Source organism: Mya arenaria, chromosome 9 (assembly GCF_026914265.1).
Source record: "Mya arenaria isolate MELC-2E11 chromosome 9, ASM2691426v1".
NCBI classification, from domain to species: Eukaryota; Metazoa; Mollusca; class Bivalvia; order Myida; family Myidae; genus Mya; species Mya arenaria.
Genome location: NC_069130.1, coordinates 43191899 through 43215730, shown reverse-complemented (window position 1 = coordinate 43215730; position 23832 = coordinate 43191899). Strand labels below are relative to the sequence as shown.

The 23832-nt window shown below is 39.5% G+C and overlaps 1 protein-coding gene across 4 annotated transcripts in view; it reads right to left on the bottom strand.

Moving 5' to 3' along the window:
* Positions 1–3673: 3673 nt before the first annotated feature.
* Positions 3674–23832, bottom strand: part of LOC128246636 (uncharacterized) — a 40365-nt gene continuing 20206 nt past the window's right edge. For all 4 annotated transcript variants that reach the window (XM_052964932.1, XM_052964935.1, XM_052964933.1 and 1 more), the window contains exons 2-5: positions 22033–22618; positions 16726–16884; positions 10386–10443; positions 3674–6719 (exon numbers count right to left, since the gene is read on the bottom strand). In XM_052964932.1, coding sequence (XP_052820892.1) covers positions 4420–6719; positions 10386–10443; positions 16726–16884; positions 22033–22590 — 3075 coding nt within the window. In that variant the 5' untranslated portion in view covers positions 22591–22618 and the 3' untranslated portion in view covers positions 3674–4419. The remainder of the gene's footprint in view (positions 6720–10385; positions 10444–16725; positions 16885–22032; positions 22619–23832) is intronic.

Genomic DNA, 23832 nt, shown 5'->3' with positions numbered 1-23832 from the left:
ATTTTTGAATTTTCGTCAGTCTGACAATAAGGCAAGAATATATGTTACGTCATAGGACGATTCAGTTTTCTGAATGTCCCTAATGACGGTGTTGTGCTTTGTCGTAACATTTATTCCATCCTTTAGTCGGGTTTAACGTCATTTCAAACGTTTTCGCAGAAAGATCAATTGGTTTGGTTCACATTTAAACCGATCTTACTAAATCTTTGTCAAAAATTACGTCTCTATAAGTCTAGTTCAAAGCTGTGGACATAAAAAACTAAGACCGATCTTGATGAAACTTTATCAACCACTATTGTACTAGTATGTGTTTTAATTGCTTTTTATGTGGCGAAAGTGTGCCTTTTTGCCCCATAAAGAAATCCTTTTTTATGCGTGAAATCACCGCATAAACGAAAAAAAACACGTTTATGCGGCGATGCCGCTATGCGGCGTTGCACAGCTCCCGTACAGTCACTGTGCAGTCCGCTTTCAGTTTCTCTTCAATTGACGTCACGACTAACGGTGCCAGTTGAAAACAAGCGCACGGAAACGCAGTTTTCTCCCCGTGTCAGCTTTAGTAGCTTATACGTTTCGGATTGTGTTTTCCCTATTTCTTTGAAAATTAAATGTTTGAGCGAATTTCAAAACGTTCTTGTGACGATATATTTCATAGCAAGCCAATCTCATTAAAATCAGATCCCCAATACACGCTTGACGACGTTACATAACGTAATGAAATAAAGTGAACGTCACGATATGATTTTAATGAGATTGATAGCAAGCTTGACTGTCTAAGAGCAGACGTTGATTATTTCAAAATGCAACGGCCGATTGACGTCAAATGTTAAGATGTTAAGCGGAGTTTTTAAGATTTTCTACAGCTGATATTTATTTCATTAAGTTTTATAATTCAGCATGCGTAGAACAAAACGTCACATGGGCCGGTAGCGCGTTACTATGGTTGCATTATAAAAATATTACTGTGTTGTTTCGTGCTCTGCTATGTCATGCTACTCTTATCGAGGCAGTAAGGAGAATATTACTATCTTTTATGTGTTTCCGGTACGGATAGAAAAATCCGACCCGAGGGCACACGCGTAACGAGGCTTGCCGAGTTACCGGTCACGCAGCGTGCCCGAGGGTCAGATTGTTCGATCCGGACCGGAAAATCGTGATTGATATTTTTTCTTGCATACCTAAAGTTATGAATTTGTGGAAAACTTGACGATGAAAACGAAATTTTGTACATTTCATCAAAAAGCGCGTGCGACGAACTATCGCATAGATTATGGCCTCAGCCAATCACCTTTGAGTTTTATCTCATGTGTCACTGAACATCCAATCGCGGTACCATGTAGCCATTACTGATATATTTTTAGCGTTGGCGAATGCGTGGACATTGTATTTTCACAAAATCCACCACCACCATCTCCACCACCTACCGTTTAATTATCCGTCAGTATAAAAAGTTGGAGAAATGAGCCGATCTAACTGTTTTCGTGTCAATATTGGATGGTGAACACATCGTTAACGTCCATGTTTTTCTCAATACTTTCTTACCATAAGTAGTGTTACAGTTCTTTGTTTCTTTTTCATTTTCCACTTTTGTCTGGCACTATTTACAAAATCATATTTTTCTAGTAGGGTTGACTGTCCACCCTGATATGTATTTCGGGAAATGTTATTATACACATGCTATTGACTCTTTATATGTTTTGGTTTACGATATTTCGTAAAAATACTTTTATGGCATTCATTAGTGTCGTATTTTCATTCAAAGCTTGTTTTACGTTTTCCCTATATCCATACGAGTTAGACCCGGCTTGTGACTAAGTACCTTGACCTTGGGCAATACATAAACAGTCGAACCCCGTTGGCTCGAACTCCCATGGACCGGCGAAAATACCTCGAGCCTCGGGAAATTCGAGCCAAGCGTAAATGCTTACATTAAGTAGAAAGAAATCGGTCCTTTACCTACAGTTCAAGCCAACGACGAATTCGAGCTAAGCGAATTCGAGCCAAGCGAGTTCGAGCCAATGGGTTTAGACTGTAAACACTATTTTTAAAATAACTGGTATTAATGTGGAAGACCAACCCAGTAAATTTAAAATTGGAAAAATACGCCATCACTGCGAAAGCTACATATATATATATACGTGTATATAGTGTCGTAAGCGATGGGATATCTGCAGTAAGTAAGATTCAATGAGTTGTATTCAAAAATCAATATTAAGATTTCGACATTTTGAAATTCTCCTCTTCTTGCAAATGTATTATAAAGTGTCTTTATAAATATCTGATCTCTGATTTTTATACATTTGATTATCTGTTAGGTATCCCTACCAATGTATTACATTTATCCAACAAGAGCGGCGCAACAAAAACGATGCACGGCGAACGCCAACAACTGTGTTTGTATTTTTAAAAACGGGTATAACTCAAGAAAAATCAATACTTGTAAGCCTTATGGCTGTCGAGAGTTTTATTTGAATATCTTGAGCGATGTTCAGTAACGGCACAAAGGTTAAGAATACGCAACGACGCAGATGCCGTCCGCATCAGCACTACGACATTACAACCGCCGTACAGTGAGGAATCGGCTTATAGAGCGGGGGATACGCTGCACGAGACCTATCGTGACATGATTCTCACGTGGCGTCACCGTCAAGTTTGTCGTCAGGGGACGGTCGACAATCGTGCTCGTCGATGGCGTTTCGTGATATTTAGTGATGTATCACGACTTAATATCACCAATGCTGACAAGGGACTGCGTTTATACAGGCGGCGTCATGAACGCAACGAACGTTACTGCATATTACAATATATCCGTTTGGGTGGCGGCAATCAATTTAAATTAAATTTCACCTTACAGCATTATGATTAATTTGCGACTTTCTGCATAATTTGATTTCCACAGGATTGTTGTTTCATATTTTATTCATTTGTGGTTTGGTTATTAAATACAGCCTTAATTAAACCACTGTAGCGTTTTCATTTACATCCGTTTAGTAGTAAGGATTTGCGAAAGTGCGATGAGGCCAAATATTAATTGTTCACGGAAGATCATGCAAAGAGCTTACTTTTCCTCCTAGACTGCGAATAATCCCACTCAATATATTAAGTTAACTTCATCATAATCATCATCGCCGTCGTTACCACGGCTACCACCACCATCATTATCGACATCGTCTCAAGCTATACCACCACCACCACCACCACCACCACCACCATCATCATCATCATCATCATCATCATCATCATCATCATCATCATCATCATCAACTTCATAATCATCGACGTCGGCGTCGTGGTTGTTGTCATCATTATAATACGTATACTCATCATTCTAACACATTTTCATACTCATCGTATTAACCACCACAACCACCATCATCATCATCATCGCCGTCGTTACCACGGTTACCGCCATCATCATCATCGACGTCGTCGACATCGTCTCAACCACAACCACCACCCTCATCATCATCATCGACGTCGTGGTTGTAATCATCATCATCATACTTATCATTCTAACACATTTTCATCCTCATCGTATTTACCACCAGAACCACCACCATCATCATCATCATCATCATCGTCGTTACCACCACCGCCATCCTCACAATCATTATCATCATCATCATCATTCTAACACATCCTCACCCTCATTGTATAAAATACAAATCAAACAATATTTTCAACGTTTAATCATATATTCTTCAATTATAATCAAATTGTGCGATATGTTAAATAATAGGCAATTATATATTCTATTATTTAGGTAACTAAATCTACTCAATGTTTGGTTATTTCTTGTGTAGTATTTGTTGATACATAATATCATTTTGTAGATTTCATAATAATATGAAATTTATGTAATCGATTATAAACATAAAAAGTCAACGTGTTATTGGTATACTCCTCTAATACAGAATATAAAATACAGCTGAGCAAGGATGCCATTGTAAATAAAGAAAAAACTAAATATTCCCCATTAATTCATAATCCATAAGCGAAGTAAATACCTAACATTTATCAAATGATATCACATTAAACTAGGAAATTAGTTGCTTTATTAAGAGATTCTTTAAAAAAAAAGTCGATCAAGATTAATTAACCGATTATTGCACGTGTTGATTACGGAATGTTGTGTTATAATAAAAAAAGAAAGTTTTCACCCGCGTTCGATATATTTAACAACACCAGCCACAACAACATTGCTGTGTCATCTGTCAAGATAAATCTATTTTTGGATGCATGTAAATACACAACATAAATCAAATTAACTGAATACACATAGAAAGTGGTTGATAATAATTAGTTCCTGGAAAAGTAACATATATTTCTATAAATAGAATGACACTTCCCCATTGATTGTTTCACTGTTTTTCATCAAATATGAATTCCCATCATCGATGCTAACACTTAAGTTATTGTTCACATTTTGGTGAATTTGAAATGAAGCCCTACACCCGTATTGTGAAATACGAGAACCTCGAATGACGGCGAACTGTTCATATGTTCTCGGATGTCTTTCCTCTCACTGGCAGGTTTCACCGGGCAGTACCCCATGTTGCATGTAATGGTGTGTGGTATGTTCTTCATCGTCTCTATCAGACTCCGCACCGCCTCCGCTGTCATTGTCACACTCCATAGTGTAATATCGGTGATGGAGGCTGGAGGGAGGAGGTGGAGCTCACCTAGATCTGTATCCCCTATGTAAAGGCTTTGTAACGGAGGGAGACTTGGTAGTGTATTCACAAGTAACTGGACATTCTTAACGCTATTTAACATAACACGTTGTAGTTTACTCCACCTTTGATCGTGTTTAAATAATCTAAATATGTACATTTCAACATTCGATGATACTCTATGTAAGTCACATCTTGTAATATGTGTTGGATCAACCTGCACACGTGTTGTATTGTCTTCCTCTATATGCAGATATTCCAGCCTGTGACACTGGGACAGGTCATACTGCCCATCACGCTCCCACAGTGACACTGCTTTGAGGGAGTCGGAGTTGGATGTGATCACCTCCTGCACCTCTTCCCCATTAATTTGATCATTGCATTCATTGATGTTTAGTGACTGAATACGTTCCTTGTTTATCATCATCAGCTTTTTTAACACTACGACATCCACGTCACTATGAATATAGAAGTGTGCGAGATAGAGCGGTATGTCACCATAGTTGTTCGCCCTGGCTTCACGGTTCCCGGAGAGAATCAGGTCCTGAAGTAGTGTAGCCTCTCTATTGTAGATTGATGGTTGGTATGGTGGTATAGAACTATTGATCCATGAAGACACGTCTGGTCTAGAACTATTGATCCATGAAGACATTTGCACACCGAGCTCGGGCTTCATTCCACATATGAAAATAAATGTCTGAGAAACATCTCCCAAGATATTTTCCTTATTATCTTGTTCGTACTTGCTTGATAGCTGACTGTAGTCGTTTTCATTTAAACATAAATGAAGAGCCGCTAAAAACTCTTGAAGTGTTTTATGAAAGAATGAAAAGTGAGATGATTCCTCCATTAATGAGTTGGATTTCTTCTCTGTGAGTAAGCCTGACTTCAATGCAAATTCAACCTGCTCCCCTATTAACAAAGCGTTGACTGTTGTGTTGCTGAAGACAACAGACGAATCTCTGCACTCTGAAAACAAAGTTGTGTATGCTAACTTTGCCAGCGCAAGGTAAACCATGGGATTTTGCGTGAAGCATTTATGTTTCTTTAATACAGATGGCAGTTCAATTTTCGGAATTTTAATCCCGCTTTGCATATAACTAAGTCTACATGATAGCATGTTTATCACGCCAGCATAAATATCACATTTTGAATCGGTTAACGATTTGCCCTCGAACCACAGGCACACGAGCTGGGTGATACTGATAGGTGCTGACAATAATCCTTCAAGACCCTTCTCTGACACCATTTCCATGAAAGCCTCTGGTGTCCGTTCATCCTCATTTCCCCCATTAAGAATGTTGATGATATTTTCCACGAGTTGCTTTGTGTCTGCTGCTCCTTCTATTTCAAGATATTTGTCGATCTTTGAATCCTGCACTCTAAACTGTGACATTCGCCAGGGACGTGTTGTCGTGAGGAGTGTGGCCTTGTTGGCCGAATTTCGGAAAGGGATGACTCTTTCCTCAGTGTTGCAGGTACAGTTTAAGTTTTCCGGATGGGTCCATTCGTCGAGGCCGTCAGCTATGATTAAACATGTTTCACTTTCCAGCACCGTCTGTAATAGCCGGTAACCATCATCGGCATCCTTCTCGTGGTAGATTTTACGTATAAGTTGATCCTTGATCATTTGTGCTAGACCACACGTTTTACCTGCATCTCGTAGGGTGACATGGAACAAAAATGCAAACTCTTTGAAGAATTCTGGGTCGGCAAAGCTTGTTTTAATACCGACGTTTTCCTCCGCTGGTAAATATTGGTGAGTCCAATCCAGGGCACACATTACGGAGAATGTAGATTTGCCATTGCCCGGTTCTCCAACAAGGAAAACATTTCTGAGAAACTGATCTTCTTTTATGAAAACATCTGAAAATTTTGCAATTTTTTGACCGCTTTCTTGGTTGTCAATTTTTCGATGATCTTTCTCCACAATTTTCGGTGCCACGTAGAATTTCCTGAGTTTGGCGTTCTTTTCTCCGAGAATGGGAGATATCGGCATGTCGGCCAACGTGGTTCGGTAATGGTTTGCCAAACGTAGTCGTAATCCTGAAGTAAATGTAAAGATATATCATTAAAAACATAAGAATAAGAACATATACGTTTGCATTATCACAAAACACTTGGTGAGAAAACAGGAATCAGTTTTGTGACAAGACGCTCGGTACAAAAGATAAAAATAAGCAATATCACAAGACCTTTGATGCAGACGATAAGTAATATCAACAGACGCTTGTTAAGAAGATTAGAAGCAGAATTATCAAAAGACGTCTGTTGCAAAAAATAAGTAGCAGCCTTTAACAAGGGGCCCGGGACCAAAGATAAGAAGCAGCATTATCACAAGATGCTTGTTACAGAAGATAAGTAGCAGCCTTTACCAAGACATTTGGTCCAGAAGATAAGTAACAGCATTATTACAAGGCGCTTGGTACATAAGATAAGAGGCAGAATTATTACAAGACGCTTGTTACAGAAGATAAGAAGCAGCATTATCACAAGACGCTTGTTCCAGATGATAAGAAGTAGCATTATCACAAGACGCTTGTTACAGACAATAAAAAGCAGCATTGTCACAAGACGCTCAGTACAGAAGATAAGAAGTAACATAATCACAAGACGCTTAGTACAGAAGATAAGTAGCAGCAATATCACAAGACGCTTGTTGCAGAATATACGTAGCAGCATTATCATAAGACGATTAGAAGCAACATTATAAGTACATATCACAAGTTTCCGGTACGGATAGAAAAGTACGACCCGGGGGCACGCGCGTAAACTGGTAACGAGGCTTGCCGAGTTACCGGCCACGCAACGTGCCCGAGGGTCGGATTTTCCTATTCGGACCGGAAAAACATGATTGATATTTTTTTTTGCACATCTAAAATTATCAAATTGTGGTAAAACTGATATAGAAAACGCACTTATGTACATTTTACGAACCAGCGCGTGCGACATCGTTTACTGACGTCATAAACCGCAATTATTTTAGTTTAGTTTAAACATATTTATTTTACAACGATTGTGAAACAAGTTATTACAACATTATATTAATCACTCTCGTTGGCACGATATTACGCGAGAGTGTGGTCTTGTGTTTTGGAGGAAACCGGAGAACCTGGAGGAAACCCACTTGTCCGGCTTGGTGACCACAAACCAAACTCACATGCGCCCAAGCCGGGAATCGAACCCGGTCGCTTAGGTGAGAAGCGAGTGTGCTAACCACTGCGCTAACCGGACAACCAATTATTTTAAAGAACTATTGATGTCAAATAGTGACTCTGAAAATCGCGTTTTTAATGATTATTTATTTCCAATTTTAATCAAAAGTCTTGCATACTTATATATTTGATTGCGCTTTACTGAAATGGTTAAATATACTTTTCATAAACCAAACAATAAAAGAAATAAAAAGTGACACGTGGATGCGCGTGACTCATCTAACATAGGGGGTGTAAGACGGGGGTTTCCAGCACTGGTGACATAACCGGAAACACACGTCCGGTATGCAAAAATATCATATTTCTTGCATACCTAAAATTATGAATTAGTGGGAAAATTGACGTAGAAAACGTACTTTAGTACATTTCAGCAAAAAGCGCGTGCGACGTTGTGTACTGACTTCATCAAGCGCAGTCATTTTAAATCACTATCGACGTCAAAGAGTTCCTTTAAAAATCGCGCTTTTACGATTATTTTTCAATTTTAATTAAAAGTATTGTATACTTATATTTATGATTCCGCTTTATTGAAATTGCATACTATACTTTTCATAAACCATACAATAAAAGAAATAAAAAAATGGCGCGTTGTTGCGCGTGACTCATCTTACATGGGGGGTGTAAGATGAGTTTTTCCAGCACCGGTCACATGACCGGAAATACACGTCCGGATAGAAAAAAACCCGACTCGATGGCACCTGCGTTGCCAGGTAACGAAGCTTGCCGAATTACCGGCTGCGCAGCATGCCCGAGAGTCGGATTTTTCGATCTGGAACCGAGGAACCGACACATATGATATACATTTTTCTAGCATACCTTGAATTACAATATTTTGTGAAAAAATACATGAAAAAGCGCATGTTTGTACATTTTACCAAAAAGGGCGTGCGATGATGTTTACTCACGGCATGACGCGCAGTAAGTTTTATTCACGGCATACGTCAAGAAGTTTCTGAGTATCACGTCTTTTAAGGGTTACTTTTTGTTTTGAAGGTATATTTTAGTAAAGTTTATGTTTATCGCACTATTCTATTGAAATCTCATAATTATAGTTACATAAAGTGTATAATAAAAGAAATAGAAAGTATTACGTCGCAGCGCGTGACTCATCTGGCACCACGGTAGGGGTGCCAGATGGAATTTTCTTGCATACCGGACGTGTGTTTCCGGTCATGTGACCAGTGGTGGAAAAAACCCGTCTTACACACCCCATGTAAGAGGAGTCACGCGCAACAACGCGCCACTTCTTATTTCTTTTCTTGTATGGAATATGAAAAGTAAATTATTCCATTTCAATAAAGCGCAATTAAATATATAAGTATTCGCGCTTTTTGGTGAAATGCACAAAACAAAAGTGCGTTTTCTACGTCAATTTTTCCACAAATTGATAATTTAAGACTAGTCCAAATAATTGTACGTTGGCGGATTTTTTTTTAGATTTTTGATATGGCAAATCCTTCACGTACAAATTGTTTAGTATCAAAAGTGGGTAGTTGTTCCGATCAGGATTCCGGGTTAAAGCATATAGAGTCCATAAAATATCATAAAAACAAGAAATATTACCAGATAATGTTATTTTATATTAGTTCCGTACACAAAAAATAAATATCCAACTTATAATTATGAGTTTGACGGCTTTTTTTCATTTCATTCTGTCAAAACATAACGATATATACATGAAGGGCACCTGCAAGGCTTCAGGGCACAGTTTTAAATCGCTCGGAACATTTCGGCCATGGCCGAGTTGTTACGATTGTATAACGAGGTCTATCTCGAAGCTTTGTCGGAGGAGGCCGAGTTATTACGATTGTATCGAGTTGTTCCCCTTCGCATAATTGTTTTCTGTGTCAGTCAACTTTCGTTTTATTGGAAAGGTAAACAACTTGTTTTAATGCATTAAATGCTTGTTCAGTGCAAAATTACATCTCACTTACATGGTAAAATATGAATATAACTCTTTAGGATCAATTTCAACCATAAAATACTTCACTTAAAACAATTTCAATATTTTCAAAACACCCCCGTTTTTTGCACATTCCCGTTTAGACGTTAGGGATTGGAAGAATCCCGTATAACACGTCTATTATTTTAGACTAAATTTAAGACATGCAAAAAATAATAAGCATGTGTTTCCGGTCCGGATCGAAAATTCCGACCCTCGGGCACGCTGCGTGTCCGATAACTCGGAAAGCCTCGTTACCGGCTTACGCGCGTGCCCTCGGGTCGGATTTTTCTATCCGTACCGGAAACACATGATACTTATATTCCTGCACGGCTGACGTCACCGGAAATGCCTATCCGGTGTGCTAAAAATGCAGAGTTTCAACACTATCTTATGTTTCTTAGTTAGTGGGCGGAAACCATTTTTCTTTCTTAGAAACAGTGACCTACACCCTACTTCTCATAAGCAACCCCAAGCTAGCTCTTTACGTAAGCCACCATACACACAGTTTCATCCATATCCATATACGTCAATTTGATCAAAAGCGTCTCTTACCTTCCTTCAATATCTCCCCTTCGTTCTCAGCACTGATCTTGAAATCGTCTGTTTCCAGCTGTCAACAAAAAAGATCAAGACATTAAGCATCCCATAATTCAAAGGCTATTTTACAAAATAATATAAACTATAAACTTATATTATAAAGACAATTTGAACGGAAAACAGTTTTACTACATTAGAAAGTGTATGTACGTTGTCATAGAGGTGACATGTGTTAATAAAACTATTTTTTATCTCGTGATCACGACTAAATTACTCGTTCCCACGACTTGCATGTTTTTGCCACGACTTAATAATTTCGAAGCCACCACTTCGTACGTTTAAGACGTGGGAGGGTTCAGACCAGTTGACGATTTGAGTCGTGGGTCTGTCATGGGTCGTGACCCATCGGTACGCAACCTTGGTTTGGCCTCGCTTCTAATAAGGTCAAATAGGGACTCCCACCTACACTTAAGTCCGGTGATCTAATTAGGTACATGGTCAAATAAATATGGATCCCCACCTACACTAAAGTCCGTTGATCTTATTAAATGCAAGGTCAAACAGGGGCCCCAACCATCACAAAAGTCCAGTGAACTAATCAGGTACATGGTCAAATAGGCACCCTACCTACACTAAAGTCCGATGATCTAATTAGGTGCAAGTTCAAATAGGGACCCACCTACACTAAAGTCCGGTGATCTAATAAGGTGCAAGTACAAATAGGGACACCACCTACACTAAAATTCGTTGATCTAATTAGGTGCAAGTACAAATAGGGACCCCACCTACACTAAAGTCCGTTGTTCTAATTAGGTGCAAGTACAAAAAGGGGCCCCTCCTACACTAAAATCCGTTGATCTAATTAGGTGCAAGTTCAAATAAGGACCCCACCTACACTAAAGTCCGGTAATCTAATTAGGTGCAAGTTCAAATAGGGACCCCAGCTACACTAAAGTCCGGTGATCTAATTAGGTGCAAGTACAAATAGGGACCCAACCTACACTAAAGTGAGGTGATCTAATTAGGTGCAAGTACAAATAGGGGCCCAACCTACACTAAAGTCCGGTGATCGAATTAGGTGCAAGAACAAATAGGGGCCCATCCTACACTAAAGTCCGGTGATCAAATTAGGTGCAAGTACAAATAGGGACCCCACCTACACTAAAGTCCGGTGATCTAATTAGGTGCAAGTACAAATAGGGGCCCCTCCTACACTAAAGTCCGGTGATCTAATTAGGTGCAAGTACAAATAGGGACCCCACCTACACTAAAGTCCGGTGATCTAATTAGGTGCAAGTACAAATAGGGACCCCACCTACACTAAAGTCCGGTGATCTAATTAGGTGCAAGTACAAATAGGGACCCAACCTACACTAAAGTCAGGTGATCTAATAAGGTGCAAGTTTAAATAGGGACACCACCTACACTAAAGTCCGGTGATCTAATTAGGTGCAAGTACAAATAGGGACCCCACCTACACTAAAGTCAGGTCATCTAATTAGGTGCAAGTACAAATAGGGGTCCCACCTACACTAAAGTCAGGTGATCTAATTAGGTGCAAGTACAAATAGGTGCCCCTCCTACACTAAAGTCAGGTAATCTAATTAGGTGCAAGTACAAATAGGGACCCCCACCTACACTAAAGACAGGTAATCTAATTAGGTGCAAGTACAAATAGGGGCCCATCCTACAATAAAGTCATGTAATCTAATTAGGTGCAAGTACAAATAGGGCCCCTCCTACACTAAAGTCCGTTGATCTAATTAGGTACAAGGTCAAATAGGTACCCCCACCTACACTAAAGTCAGGTGATTTAATTAGGAACATGGTCAAATAGGGACCCCACCTACACTAAAGTCCGGTGATTTAATTAGGAACATGGTCAAATAGGGACTCCACATACACTAAAGTCCGGTGATTTAATTAGGAACATGGTCAAATAGGGACCCCACCTACACTAAAGTCTGTTGATCTAATTAGGTACAAGGTCAAATAGGTTACCCCACCTATACTAAAGTCCGTTGATCTAATTAGGTACAAGGTCAAATAGGTACCCCCCACCTACACTAAAGTCAGGTGATCTAATTAGGTACAAGGTCAAATAGGTACCCCCACCTGCACTAAAGTCAGGTGATCAATTAGGTACAAGGTCAAATAGTTACCTCCACCTACACTAAAGTCAGGTGATCTAATTAGGTACAAGGTCAAATAGGTACCCCCACCTACACTAAAGTCAGGTGATCTAATTAGGTACAAGGTCAATTAGGTACCCCCACCTACACTAAAGTCAGGTGATCAATTAGGTACAAGGTCAAATAGGTACACCCACCTACACTAAAGTCAGGTGATCTAATTAGGTACATGGTCAAAGAGGTACCTCCACCTACACTAAAGTCAGGTGATCTAATTAGGTACATGGTCAAATAGGTACCCCCACCTACACTAAAGTCAGGTGATCTAATTAGGTACAAGGTCAAATAGGTACCCCCACCTACACTAAAGTCAGGTGATCTAATTAGGTACAAGGTCAAATAGGTACCCCCACCTACACTAAAGTCAGGTGATCTAATTAGGTACATGGTCAAATAGGTACCCCCACCTACACTAAAGTCAGGTGATCTAATTAGGTGCACGGTCAAATAGGTACCCCCACCTACACTAAAGTCAGGTGATCTAATTAGGTACATGGTCAAATAGGTACCTCCACCTACACTAAAGTCCGTTGATCTAATTAGGTACATGGTCAAATAGGCACCCCCACCTACACTAAAGTCAGGTGATCTAATTAGGTACAAGGTCAAATAGGTACCCCCACCTACACTAAAGTCAGGTGATCTAATTAGGTACAAGGTCAAATAGGTACCCCCACCTACACTAAAGTCAGGTGATCTAATTAGGTACAAGGTCAAGTAGGTACCCCCACCTACACTAAAGTCAGGTGATCAAATAAGGTACATGGTCAAATAGGTACCCCCACCTACACTAAAGTCAGGTGATCTAATTAGGTGCACGGTCAAAAAAGGGCCACACCAGCACTAAAATCTGGTGATCTAATTAGGTACATGGTCAAATAGGTACACCCACCTACACTAAAGTCAGGTGATCTAATTAGGTACAAGGTCAAATAGGTACCTCCACCTACACTAAAGTCAGGTGATCAATTAGGTACAAGGTCAAATAGGTACCTCCACCTACACTAAAGTCAGGTGATCTAATTAGGTACATGGTCAAATAGGTACCCCCACCTACACTAAAGTCAGGTGATCTAATTAGGTACAAGGTCAAAAAGGTACCCCCACCTACACTAAAGTCAGGTGATCTAATTAGGTACATGGTCAAATAGGTACCCCCACCTACACTAAAGTCAGGTGATCTAATTAGGTACATGGTCAAATAGATACCCCCACCTACACTAAAGTCAGGTGATCTAATTAGGTACATGGTCAAATAGGGACCCCACTACACTAAAGTCTGGTGATCTTATTAAGTGCAAGATCAAATAGGGACCTCACCTATACTAAAGCCCGGTGATCTAATTAGGTGCAAGCTCAAATAGGTACACCCAATTACACTAAAGTCAGGTGATCTAATTTGGTGCACGGTCAAAACGGGGCCCAGCTACACTAGAGTCCGGTAATCTAATTAGGTGCAGTTGTCAAATAAGGACCAACACAGATACTAAAGTCCATTGATCTAATTAGGTGCATGGTCAAATAGGGACCCTACAAATACTAAGTCCAGGAATCAATTAGATGCAATGATGAATGTCAAATAGGGACCCCACCTACACTAAAGTCCGGTGATCTAATTAGATGCAAGGTCAAATAGGGGCCCCCACCTACACTTTAGTCAGGTGATCTAATTAGGTACATGGTCAAATAGGGACCCCACCTACACTTAAGTCCAGTGATCTAATTAAGTGCAAGGTCAAATAGGGACCCCACCAATACTTAAGTCCAGTAATCAATTTAGATGCAATGTCAAATAGGGGCCCCACCTACACTAAAGTCCGGTGATCTAATTAGATGCAAGGTCAAATAGGGACCTCACCTACACTAAAGTCCGGTGATCTTATTAAGAGCAGGGTCAAATAGGGACCCCACCAACACCAAAGTCTGGTGATCTAATTAGGTGCAAGGTCAAATAAGGGCCCCCACCTACACTAAAATCGGGTGATCTAATTTGGTGCAAGGTCAAATAGGCACCCCCCACAAAAACTTTAGTCCGGTGATCCTATTAGGTGCAAGGTCAAATATGGCCCCCACCAACACAAACGTCCGGTAATCTGATTAGACGTAAAGTCAAATAGGGACCCCCCATAATAATACACTAACTTCCAGTGTTCTTATTAGGTGCAATGTAAAATAGGGACCCCACCTACACTAAAGTCCAGGATTCTTATCAGGTGCTCCACCTACACTAAAGTCCGGTGATCTAATTAGATGCAAGGTCAAATAGGGGCCCCACCTACACTAAAGTCCGGTGATCTAATTAAGTGCATGGTCAAACAGGGACCCGACCTACACTAAAGTATGTTGATCTATTTAGATGGAAGGTCAAATAGGGACCCCAACCAACACTAAAGTCCGGTGATCTAATTAGGTACAAGGTTAAAAAGGGGCCCCAAAGAACACTATAGTACGGTTATCTAATTAGGTGCAATGTCAAATACGGACACCAACCTACACTTTGGTGCAATACCATTTAGGGGTTTTCACCTTTACTTAACTCCGGTAATCTAATTAGGTGCAAGGCCATATAGGGGTTCCCACCAACACTAAAGTCCGGTAATCTAATTAGGTAAAAGGTCAAATAGGGACCCCTACCTACACTAAAGTCTGGTGATCTAATTAGGTGGATCAAATAGGGACCCCACCTACACTAAAGTATGTTGATCTAATTAAGTGGAAGGTCAAATAGGGCCCCGACCTACACTAAAGTCTGTTGAACTAATTAAGTGGAAGGTCAAATAGGGCCCCGACCTACACTAAAGTCTGTTGAACTAATTAAGTAGAACGTCAAATAGGGCCCCGACCTACACTAAAGTCTGTTGAACTTATTAAGTTGAAGGTCAAATAGGGACCCCACCTTCACTTAAGTATATTGATCTAATTAAGTGAAAGGTCAAATAGGGCCCCGACCTACACTAAAGTCTGTTGAACTTATTAAGTGGAAGGTCAAATAGGGACCCCACCCTCACTAAAGTCCGGTGGTTTAATTAAGTACACGGTAAAATAAAGACCCCAACTACACTAAAAACCGGTGATCTGATAAAGTGGAAGGTCAAGAAGGGACCCCCCTCGCCTACAGTAAAGTCCGTTGATATAATTAAGTGCAAGGTTGAATAGGGGCCCCCACCTACACTTAAGTCTGGTGATCTGATTAGGTGCAAGGTCAAACCATATACTATTCCAAATTGTGTTCAATAAACTCATACCTGAACCGCATAAAAGGTATTCCACACGATATAATTCGCAGACAAATATCTTTGCACGAGTTTATCGAATCTGATACAAAAAAGTACACGTGCAATCATACCTTCAATCAGTTGATTCTCAGGTCGGTATACTAGTTTCCTTATGTCCTCTAGGATATAAGTTCATAGCCGTTGAAGCACTTTTTCGCTTTTTTGAGCTTAGGGTATGGTAGTTCAATTGTGTCCCCTAACATGATAAGTCATACTCGGGTGTGCACATGCGCTGAAGTTGGCAGTCAAGTTCAAAAGTCGTCTGCGAGGTTTCACCGTACATAATATTTTTTTATATTTTTCTTCTCAATATATTCATACCTGAACTACACAAAAAATAGTGCACACGTTATAATTCAAAAGTGCCCTTCCAACAAGTTAATATGTATTTCTACACGCGTCGAACAAATTTGATACAAAAAGTAATCTTTTACTCATACCATTTCTCGTTCCTGTTCTGTGGCGTGTTGTGCCTTACATTGGTATGCTAGTTCAGCTGTGTTCCCTATCATGTAAAGTCATACCTCTTTAATCTGTTCCACAGGATGTGGTGCCCTAATTCGGTATGCTAGTTCAGTTGTGTTCTCTATCATGTAAAGTCATACCTGTTTAATCTGTTCCACGGAATGTGGTGCTATGGGCCGGTATGCTAGTTCAGTTGTGTCATCTATCATGTAAAGTCATACCTGTTTAATCTGTTCCAGGGCATGTCGTACCTAGGGTCGGTATGCTAGTTCAATTGTGGCCTCTATCATGGAAAGCCGTACCTGTTTAATCTGTTTCGCGGCTTGTTGTGCCTTTGGCCAGTATGCTAGTTCAATTTTGCCATCTCTCTTGTAAAGTCATACCTGTATAATCTGTTTAGTCCGCTAAACTGTAAATTTGTACCTTCTTAAGCTGTTCCACAGCGTGTAGAGCCTCAGGTCGGTTTGCTAGTTCAGTCTTATCCTCCAGCAGGGTGCGTAGCTTGCCCAGGAAGCCCACTAGTTCTGTGTCCTTGACCCTCTGGTCATGGGAATGGCGTATGCGTCGACCAATGTCCCGAACCTTAAATGTAATGTTTGAAATAAGTATTGTCTAACATAGCTTGTAGTTGTGGTGAAGATGGCACAAATTGAAATGCATACTATCATGCAATATGTAGTAACTATATATTCACTTTAAGACATCTTGGTTGTTTGGATTAGAGTAATGAATGTACAAAATAATCAGAGCAACTTCAAGTGAATACTGAAACATTCTACACTTATTATGAACATTCTTAAAAGCTGAATTCTCACAGATTGACTGTTTAGGCCACGTTTTTATGTTTTGTCTGGGAATTAGCCAATGTTTGCCTTAATGTCTGGGAACCAGTGATATAAGACTGCTGACAAATGATCTGATCTGGGGGTTTTTCATATTATTTTGTTCGAAAATTGATGTTTAATGGCTAAAAATGTTAGTAACGCTTTTAGAAACAAGAGGCCCAAAAGGGCCTATGCTCTACTGGCATGGCTTTTGTGATCATATCAATCTACAGCATGTATGTATGGGTAAAAGGCAACAGACATATAGTTTATGTTTTGTGTTTGGGTTACCTGAAAACGTAGCACGTTCAACATCTGAGCCCAGAAAGTATTGTAAGCAGATTAGTTGCATGAACTATTTTAACAGTGCTCCAGCCAGGATTTGAAAAGGGCAGGGTGCTAGGTTAAAAAGGGCACTTTCAATGAGCCTTGATCGGGCACTTGCAAGGGCCAATGTTGAATTCTTATTGTGTATTTGTTGTAATTACTTTCAATCCTAATAGTTAGTTATGAATACCATGGCTGTTTTCTTTAATTTAGTGTCAAAACTATTTATATTTATTATTTTCATACTTATTTCTGAAAATTGACTCTGTCAAACAAAAGGGCACAGCAGGGTGTAGTAAAGGGCAGCAGGGTGCTGGAAAAGGGCAGCCGGGTGCCCCACCCTGCTATTTAGGCCTAGCTGGAGCACTGTTTTAATATGTGCCAAACTGTAAAAGTCATCTGACAAAAAAAATGCTTTAAAAACTGTACTTATAGTAAAAATTTCTGTAGTTTTAAAAGTTAAACAAGAGCTGTCACAGTATGTGACGAATGCCCCCGAATGTGACATTGACCTATGAACAAGGTCAGTACATGAAAAGTTGATCTTGCCTTTACGTGTCAAATATATATGGCAAGTTACATATGTATTTTAAATTGCCTCTGAACATAAAAAAATACCACCCATACTTGACAACCTACACGGTTATGTCCTTATATTCAGAATTCCCTTGTGAATAAACACTTTTAGTGTATCTTTCACCTTAGAGGTAGGAACACGGGTCTTGCACACGACACGTCGTCTTCGTATGTGGAACACATGTAGCAAGTTATTTTAAAATCTGTCCATACTAGAGAAAGTTACAGCCCGGACACGACAACCTATACCCTATGTCCTTGTATGCAGCACTCCATTGTGAATAAACACTAAGTGTGACCTTGACCTTTGAGGTAGGGACACGGGTCTTGCACGCGACACGTCGTCTTGGTATGTGGAACACATGTGGCAAGTTATTTTAAAATCTGTCCATACAAGGGAAAGTTACAGCCCGGACACGACAACTTATACTCTATGTCCTTATATATGCAGCACTCCATTGTGAATAAACACTATGTGTGACCTTGACCTTTAAAGCAGGGACACGGGTCTTACATGACACGTCGTCTTGGTATGTGGAACACATGTGGCAAGTTATTTTAAAATCTGTCCATACAAGAGAAAGTTACAGCCCGGACACGACAACCTATACTCTATGTCCTTATATGCAGCACTCCATTGTGAATAAACACCAAGTGTGACCTTGACTTTTAAAGTAGGGACACGGGTCTTGCACGCGACACGTCGTCTTGGTATGTGGAACACATGTGGCAAGTTATTTTAAAATCTGTCCATACAAGGGAAAGTTACAGCCCGGACACGACAACCTATACTCTATGTCCTTATATGCAGCACTCCATTGTGAATAAACACTAAGTGTGACCTTGACCTTTGAGGTAGGGACACGGCTCTTGCACGCGACATGTCGTCTTGGTATGTGGTACACATGTGGCAAGTTATTTTAAAATCTGTCCATACAAGAGAAAGTTACAGCCCGGACACGACAACCTATACTCTATGTCCTTATATGCAGCACTCCATTGTGAATAAACACCAAGTGTGACCTTGACCTTTGAGGTAGGGACACGAGTCTTGCACGCCACACGTCGTCTTGGTATGTGGAACACATGTGGCAAGTTATTAAATCTGTCCATACAAGGGTAAGTTACAGAGCCGGACGGACGGACGGACGGACGGTGCGATTTTAATATGCCCACCTTCGGGGGCATAAAAAAGTTGGTCAAAAGGTCAAAGTCAAGGGCATCCTAGGAAAACATTGATCAATTTGAACAAACATTCACAATCAATTGTGCTGAGATGGATGCACGAACACACAAAAAGATTTTCAAACCTTTCCAGATTTATGTTTACCAAACCTGTGAACCCTGGGTGTGGCCAGTAATGACACCAGGTGCATCACTTAAACATTCACAACCAATTTTGTTAAGATGAATGCGCAGAACTTAAAGCTAAAAAATGGCCTTTGGGCTTTCAACAAGAACAAGGCAGAGTAATTCACAAAATCAACTGCAGAAGCAAAAAGCAAATTGTCTCTCAAAATCCTAGACTTGCAAATTGTCTCCCTTAACTCTAGACTTAAATTTACATGTACATGTAAACTTGGCTAAAAATAGAATTCACTCATGCAGACCTGGCTAAAAATAGAAAGCATTTCTTGAAACCTTTCATGGCCCATAATCTAGGCATTTATGGGCGGATCTGGCTGGTTTTCGAAAGGAACCGAGCTCTAATGGATATCTAGATACTGTACAAGTTTCATCGAAATACAATCAAAACTGAAGACTGTATCGTGTTCACAACCAATTGTTTACAGACGCATGAACGCACGACCGCACGGACGCACGGATGCACATACTACGTACACATTACCATCGCATAAGCTCTTCTGGCCTTTGGCCAGTAGAGCTAAAAACGAGTTTTTTTTGCTGTTTTTTAGTGAATTATCTTATATGACCGAACTAAATGTATTGATGCCCAAATAAGCTGATTCTGGGACAAAAAAAACAAGAGGCACAACAGTGCCTGTGCTCCACTGGCCAAAAGGTTCAAGCAAAGACCACCTAACGAACATTTTCGTCAAGTTTCATAGAAATACAATCATCAATTTTTGAGGAGAAGTTATTTAAAATTTTTTTTTACTTTAATAGCTCTGGCTGCCATGTTGTGCAGTGGACCGAAATGATTTGGGCAATTTGAGTAAAGGAGCACCAAACAAACATTTCTGTCAAGTTTTATCGAAAAAAGGTCATCGATTTCGACGACAAGTCGTATAAAGTTTTTTTTATTTTTTAGCTCTGGCACCCATGGTGTGCAGTGGACTGGAACCATTTAACAAATTTTGGTTAATGACCACCCAAGGAACATTTCTGTCAAGTTTCATCAAAATCTGATCATCGGTTAGCATTTAATCTGAATAGATTATGAAGCAAATATCTAACCTGAACAAGAACTGACGAGATAGAATCGACTTGGTGTTTCACTTACACTTTTCGGCCATTTAAGTTACTAAAAATAGCTGTTTCATAAACTTTCAGAATGTCACTTAAACGAAAATTAATGTTCAGTCTATATATACTTTCCTATGTATAAATGTAAGGTTTTTAAATTGATCTTTTTGTGAGAACTTTATGCTTATATGTTTACTCATAAATTATTATTGTTTAAAAATTATTTAAAGATGCTATACGTGAAAAATTAAGACATTATTTTTTTTTCTATTAAAGGGAGGTAATTCAGTAGTAAAATGTAATCAAAGCTATTAAAGCATGGCATTTCTTTTCTAACCATGTTGATATTATTACAGTCTATTCAAGCAAGATGCCTTTTGTTTTTACATAGTACCCATAGGTTCTGAAAAACAAGGAGCACTATTCCCAACAGAAGGATGTCACTCCCTATCACTGCATGAGCATCATAATAAAGAAATGTTTACTCAAACTGCAAGCTGCTCAATTGAAATAGGTATTTACCTCAAGCATACAGTTTTATAATGTGGCAAAATAGTCGGAATACTAGATTGTCATTCGGACTAGTAAAATATGCCATTATGCTAGTCCAACTGGCTAGTAGGTTAAAATGTTTTGTGAAGACTGCGGACGAGAAGTCCTTAAAGGTTTTTCTATTTTTAACTCTTGCAGCCATGTTGTGCAGCGGACCGGAACCATTTGGGCAATTTTGGTTAAAGGGCATCCCGATGAACATTTATGTAAAGTTTCATCAAAATCTGATAATTGGTTTCTGAGAAAATGTAGTTTAACGTTTTTTTCTATTCTTAGCTCTGGTGCCCATGTTGTGCAGCAGACCAGAACTGTTCGGGCTATTTTGGTTAAGGACTACCCAAGTAACATTTCTGTCAAGTTTCATTGCAATACGATCATCGGTTTCTGAGGAGAAGTCGTTTAAAGGTTTTTCTATTTTTACCTCTGGGGGCCATCTTGTGCAGTGGACCGAAACCATTGAAGCAAATTTGATAAAGGACCATCCAAGGAACATTTCTATTAAGTTTCATCAAAATCTGATCATCGGTTTCTGAGAAGATGTTCTTTAAAGGTTTTTCTATTTTTTTGCCCTGGCAGCCATGTTGTGCAGCGGACCGGAACCATTTGAGCAATTTTGGTTAAGGACCACCCAAGGAACAATTCTGTCAAGTTTCATCAAAATCTGCCTATCCGTTTCAGAGGAGATGTCGTTTAAAGATTTTGCTATTTTTAGCTCTGGCGGCCATATTGTGCAATGGACCGGAACCATTTGAGCAATTTTGGTAAAGGACCACCAAAGGAACATTCCTGTGAAGTTTTGTCAAAATCCGCTTATCAGTTTCAGAGGAGATGTTGTTTAAAGTAAAAGTTTACGCACGCACGCACGCACGCACTCACGACGGACAATCTGTGACGACATAAGCTCCATGGCCTTCGGCCAGTGGAGCTAAAAAAATAAAAGTCAAAACTGTCAATCTGTGAGAGTGCAGCTTAAAAAAGTCATCGAAATCGCATAATATGATTATAGTATGATTCATATGTTTACCTCTGTTAACAAATTTGACTGTGTTGCAACGATAAACGACAGCTTGTTCTGGAAATCCTCGCAATTCATCATGACGCTGATCACGCCGTTGAAGTCACTGTCTTTGATGGAGGACACGGTTTTGTAGCCATCAGGAGGAAGGAAACACTTGGCTATCTCCCAGGGAATGGTGCTCCATTTGTCTGCGTTCGTGTTCTTCCATGATGGTCCCGAAAACCTGTGATGTTGAACTATTTCATCACGGACGCCTTCACAAATCCCATTTGGACAAGGAACATACTGTTTTAAAGGGCCGTAATGAAATTTGCAGTTTTTTTTACTTGTGCATATCTTAGGAGTGGAGCACTTCAACACGTTCTCGGTGAAACATTGTACACATGTTGCCCCGCCTGGAAGACCCTTGGATGTTCTAACGTTGTTATAGATGTCCTGGTGAACGCATGTCAGCACCTCCTCCACAAAAATTTGTAAACCCTCCTTGGTGATGTTGAGGGCGAGGGCGGCCTTTATCCAGTTCTGGACCTCCTCTTCCCTCAACGAATCCCGATAAGAGGCCATTGTTTTGCCATTAGACTGTATTCAATAACTGGTAAAAGAAACAAGTCACTGAGTATAACTTACATTATAAAAGTCCCCTTCAGATTCTTATACAATTTACTAGCATAAATTAGAGCTGCACTCTCACAAATTTACTGTTTTGGCAACTTATTTATTTTCTTGGAATGAGCAAATTTTTGCGTAAATATCTACAATAGATGTTTTATGGCTAAAGAGTTACTAACGGTTTAAGAAAAACACATTTTTTTTGGTAAAACTAAACTATGAAAATCTGCGTTCTGATTTTTGTAAGCAGTCGTATATCACTAGTTTCCATTCATTTTGATATAAATTGGGACGTTCCAAATTTTTTTTTTTAAGTTGTCAAAACGTTCAATCTGTGAGAGTGCATCTTTAAGAAAATGTTGAAATAGCCACCACATTTTTCACGACATAATTTTTTTTTTATTGGCCTGCTTAATATCCCTATTGCCCTCTATCTACATATTCATGGTTTCTGCCAGGAATTTCATAAGGCATGTCGGAAGGGGAGGGTGTGGGAGGGGTGTCCCCTCCCGACGTCGATTTTTTTTAATTTTCGTATCCAAAATGGTGCAATTTCCTGCATTTTAAACAAGTTTACAGTTATGTTCCTATGATTTAGAATTACCAACTAAAGTCTGATTAACATTAAAATTATTTGTGAAAAGGTTTAATGGTTTCTCTTCCTTAATTATTGTTATTTCTCAAGTTTTCCGACAATACAATATCGACGATATCGATCGACTCATGTTTCGTTTAGTGCGGGTATTATTTATATTGACACCGTTGACGTCACAGCAAAACGTGTAAAGCACGAACACAAAAGAGAACGGAGCAAAGCGACTGCTCGTGTATTCGTATTTAAAGCTGCAACTGCTAATATTTTTAAAGCCGGGTTGGCTAAATAATAACTTAAAGGGAATGTAATGTGTATTTTCAGATTTATTTATCTTTTTTCCCAAATAAATTAAAAGAACGATAAAATAATAATATATTACATTACATGAACCAAGTTTTAATACTTCATTATACAGGGCAAAGATCCAGTTAAGAGATTGGTGTATTCACTGCTATACCAGCCAAATGTATCATAGGTGCTATACACAGCAGCTTTTATAATTTTTGGATAACATTTTTGCTGTTATTATAGGACCCTTATAAATTGTAGTAAATTGATTCTTTATGTTGGCATGGCAACCAATAAAATAAAATGATGTGCAT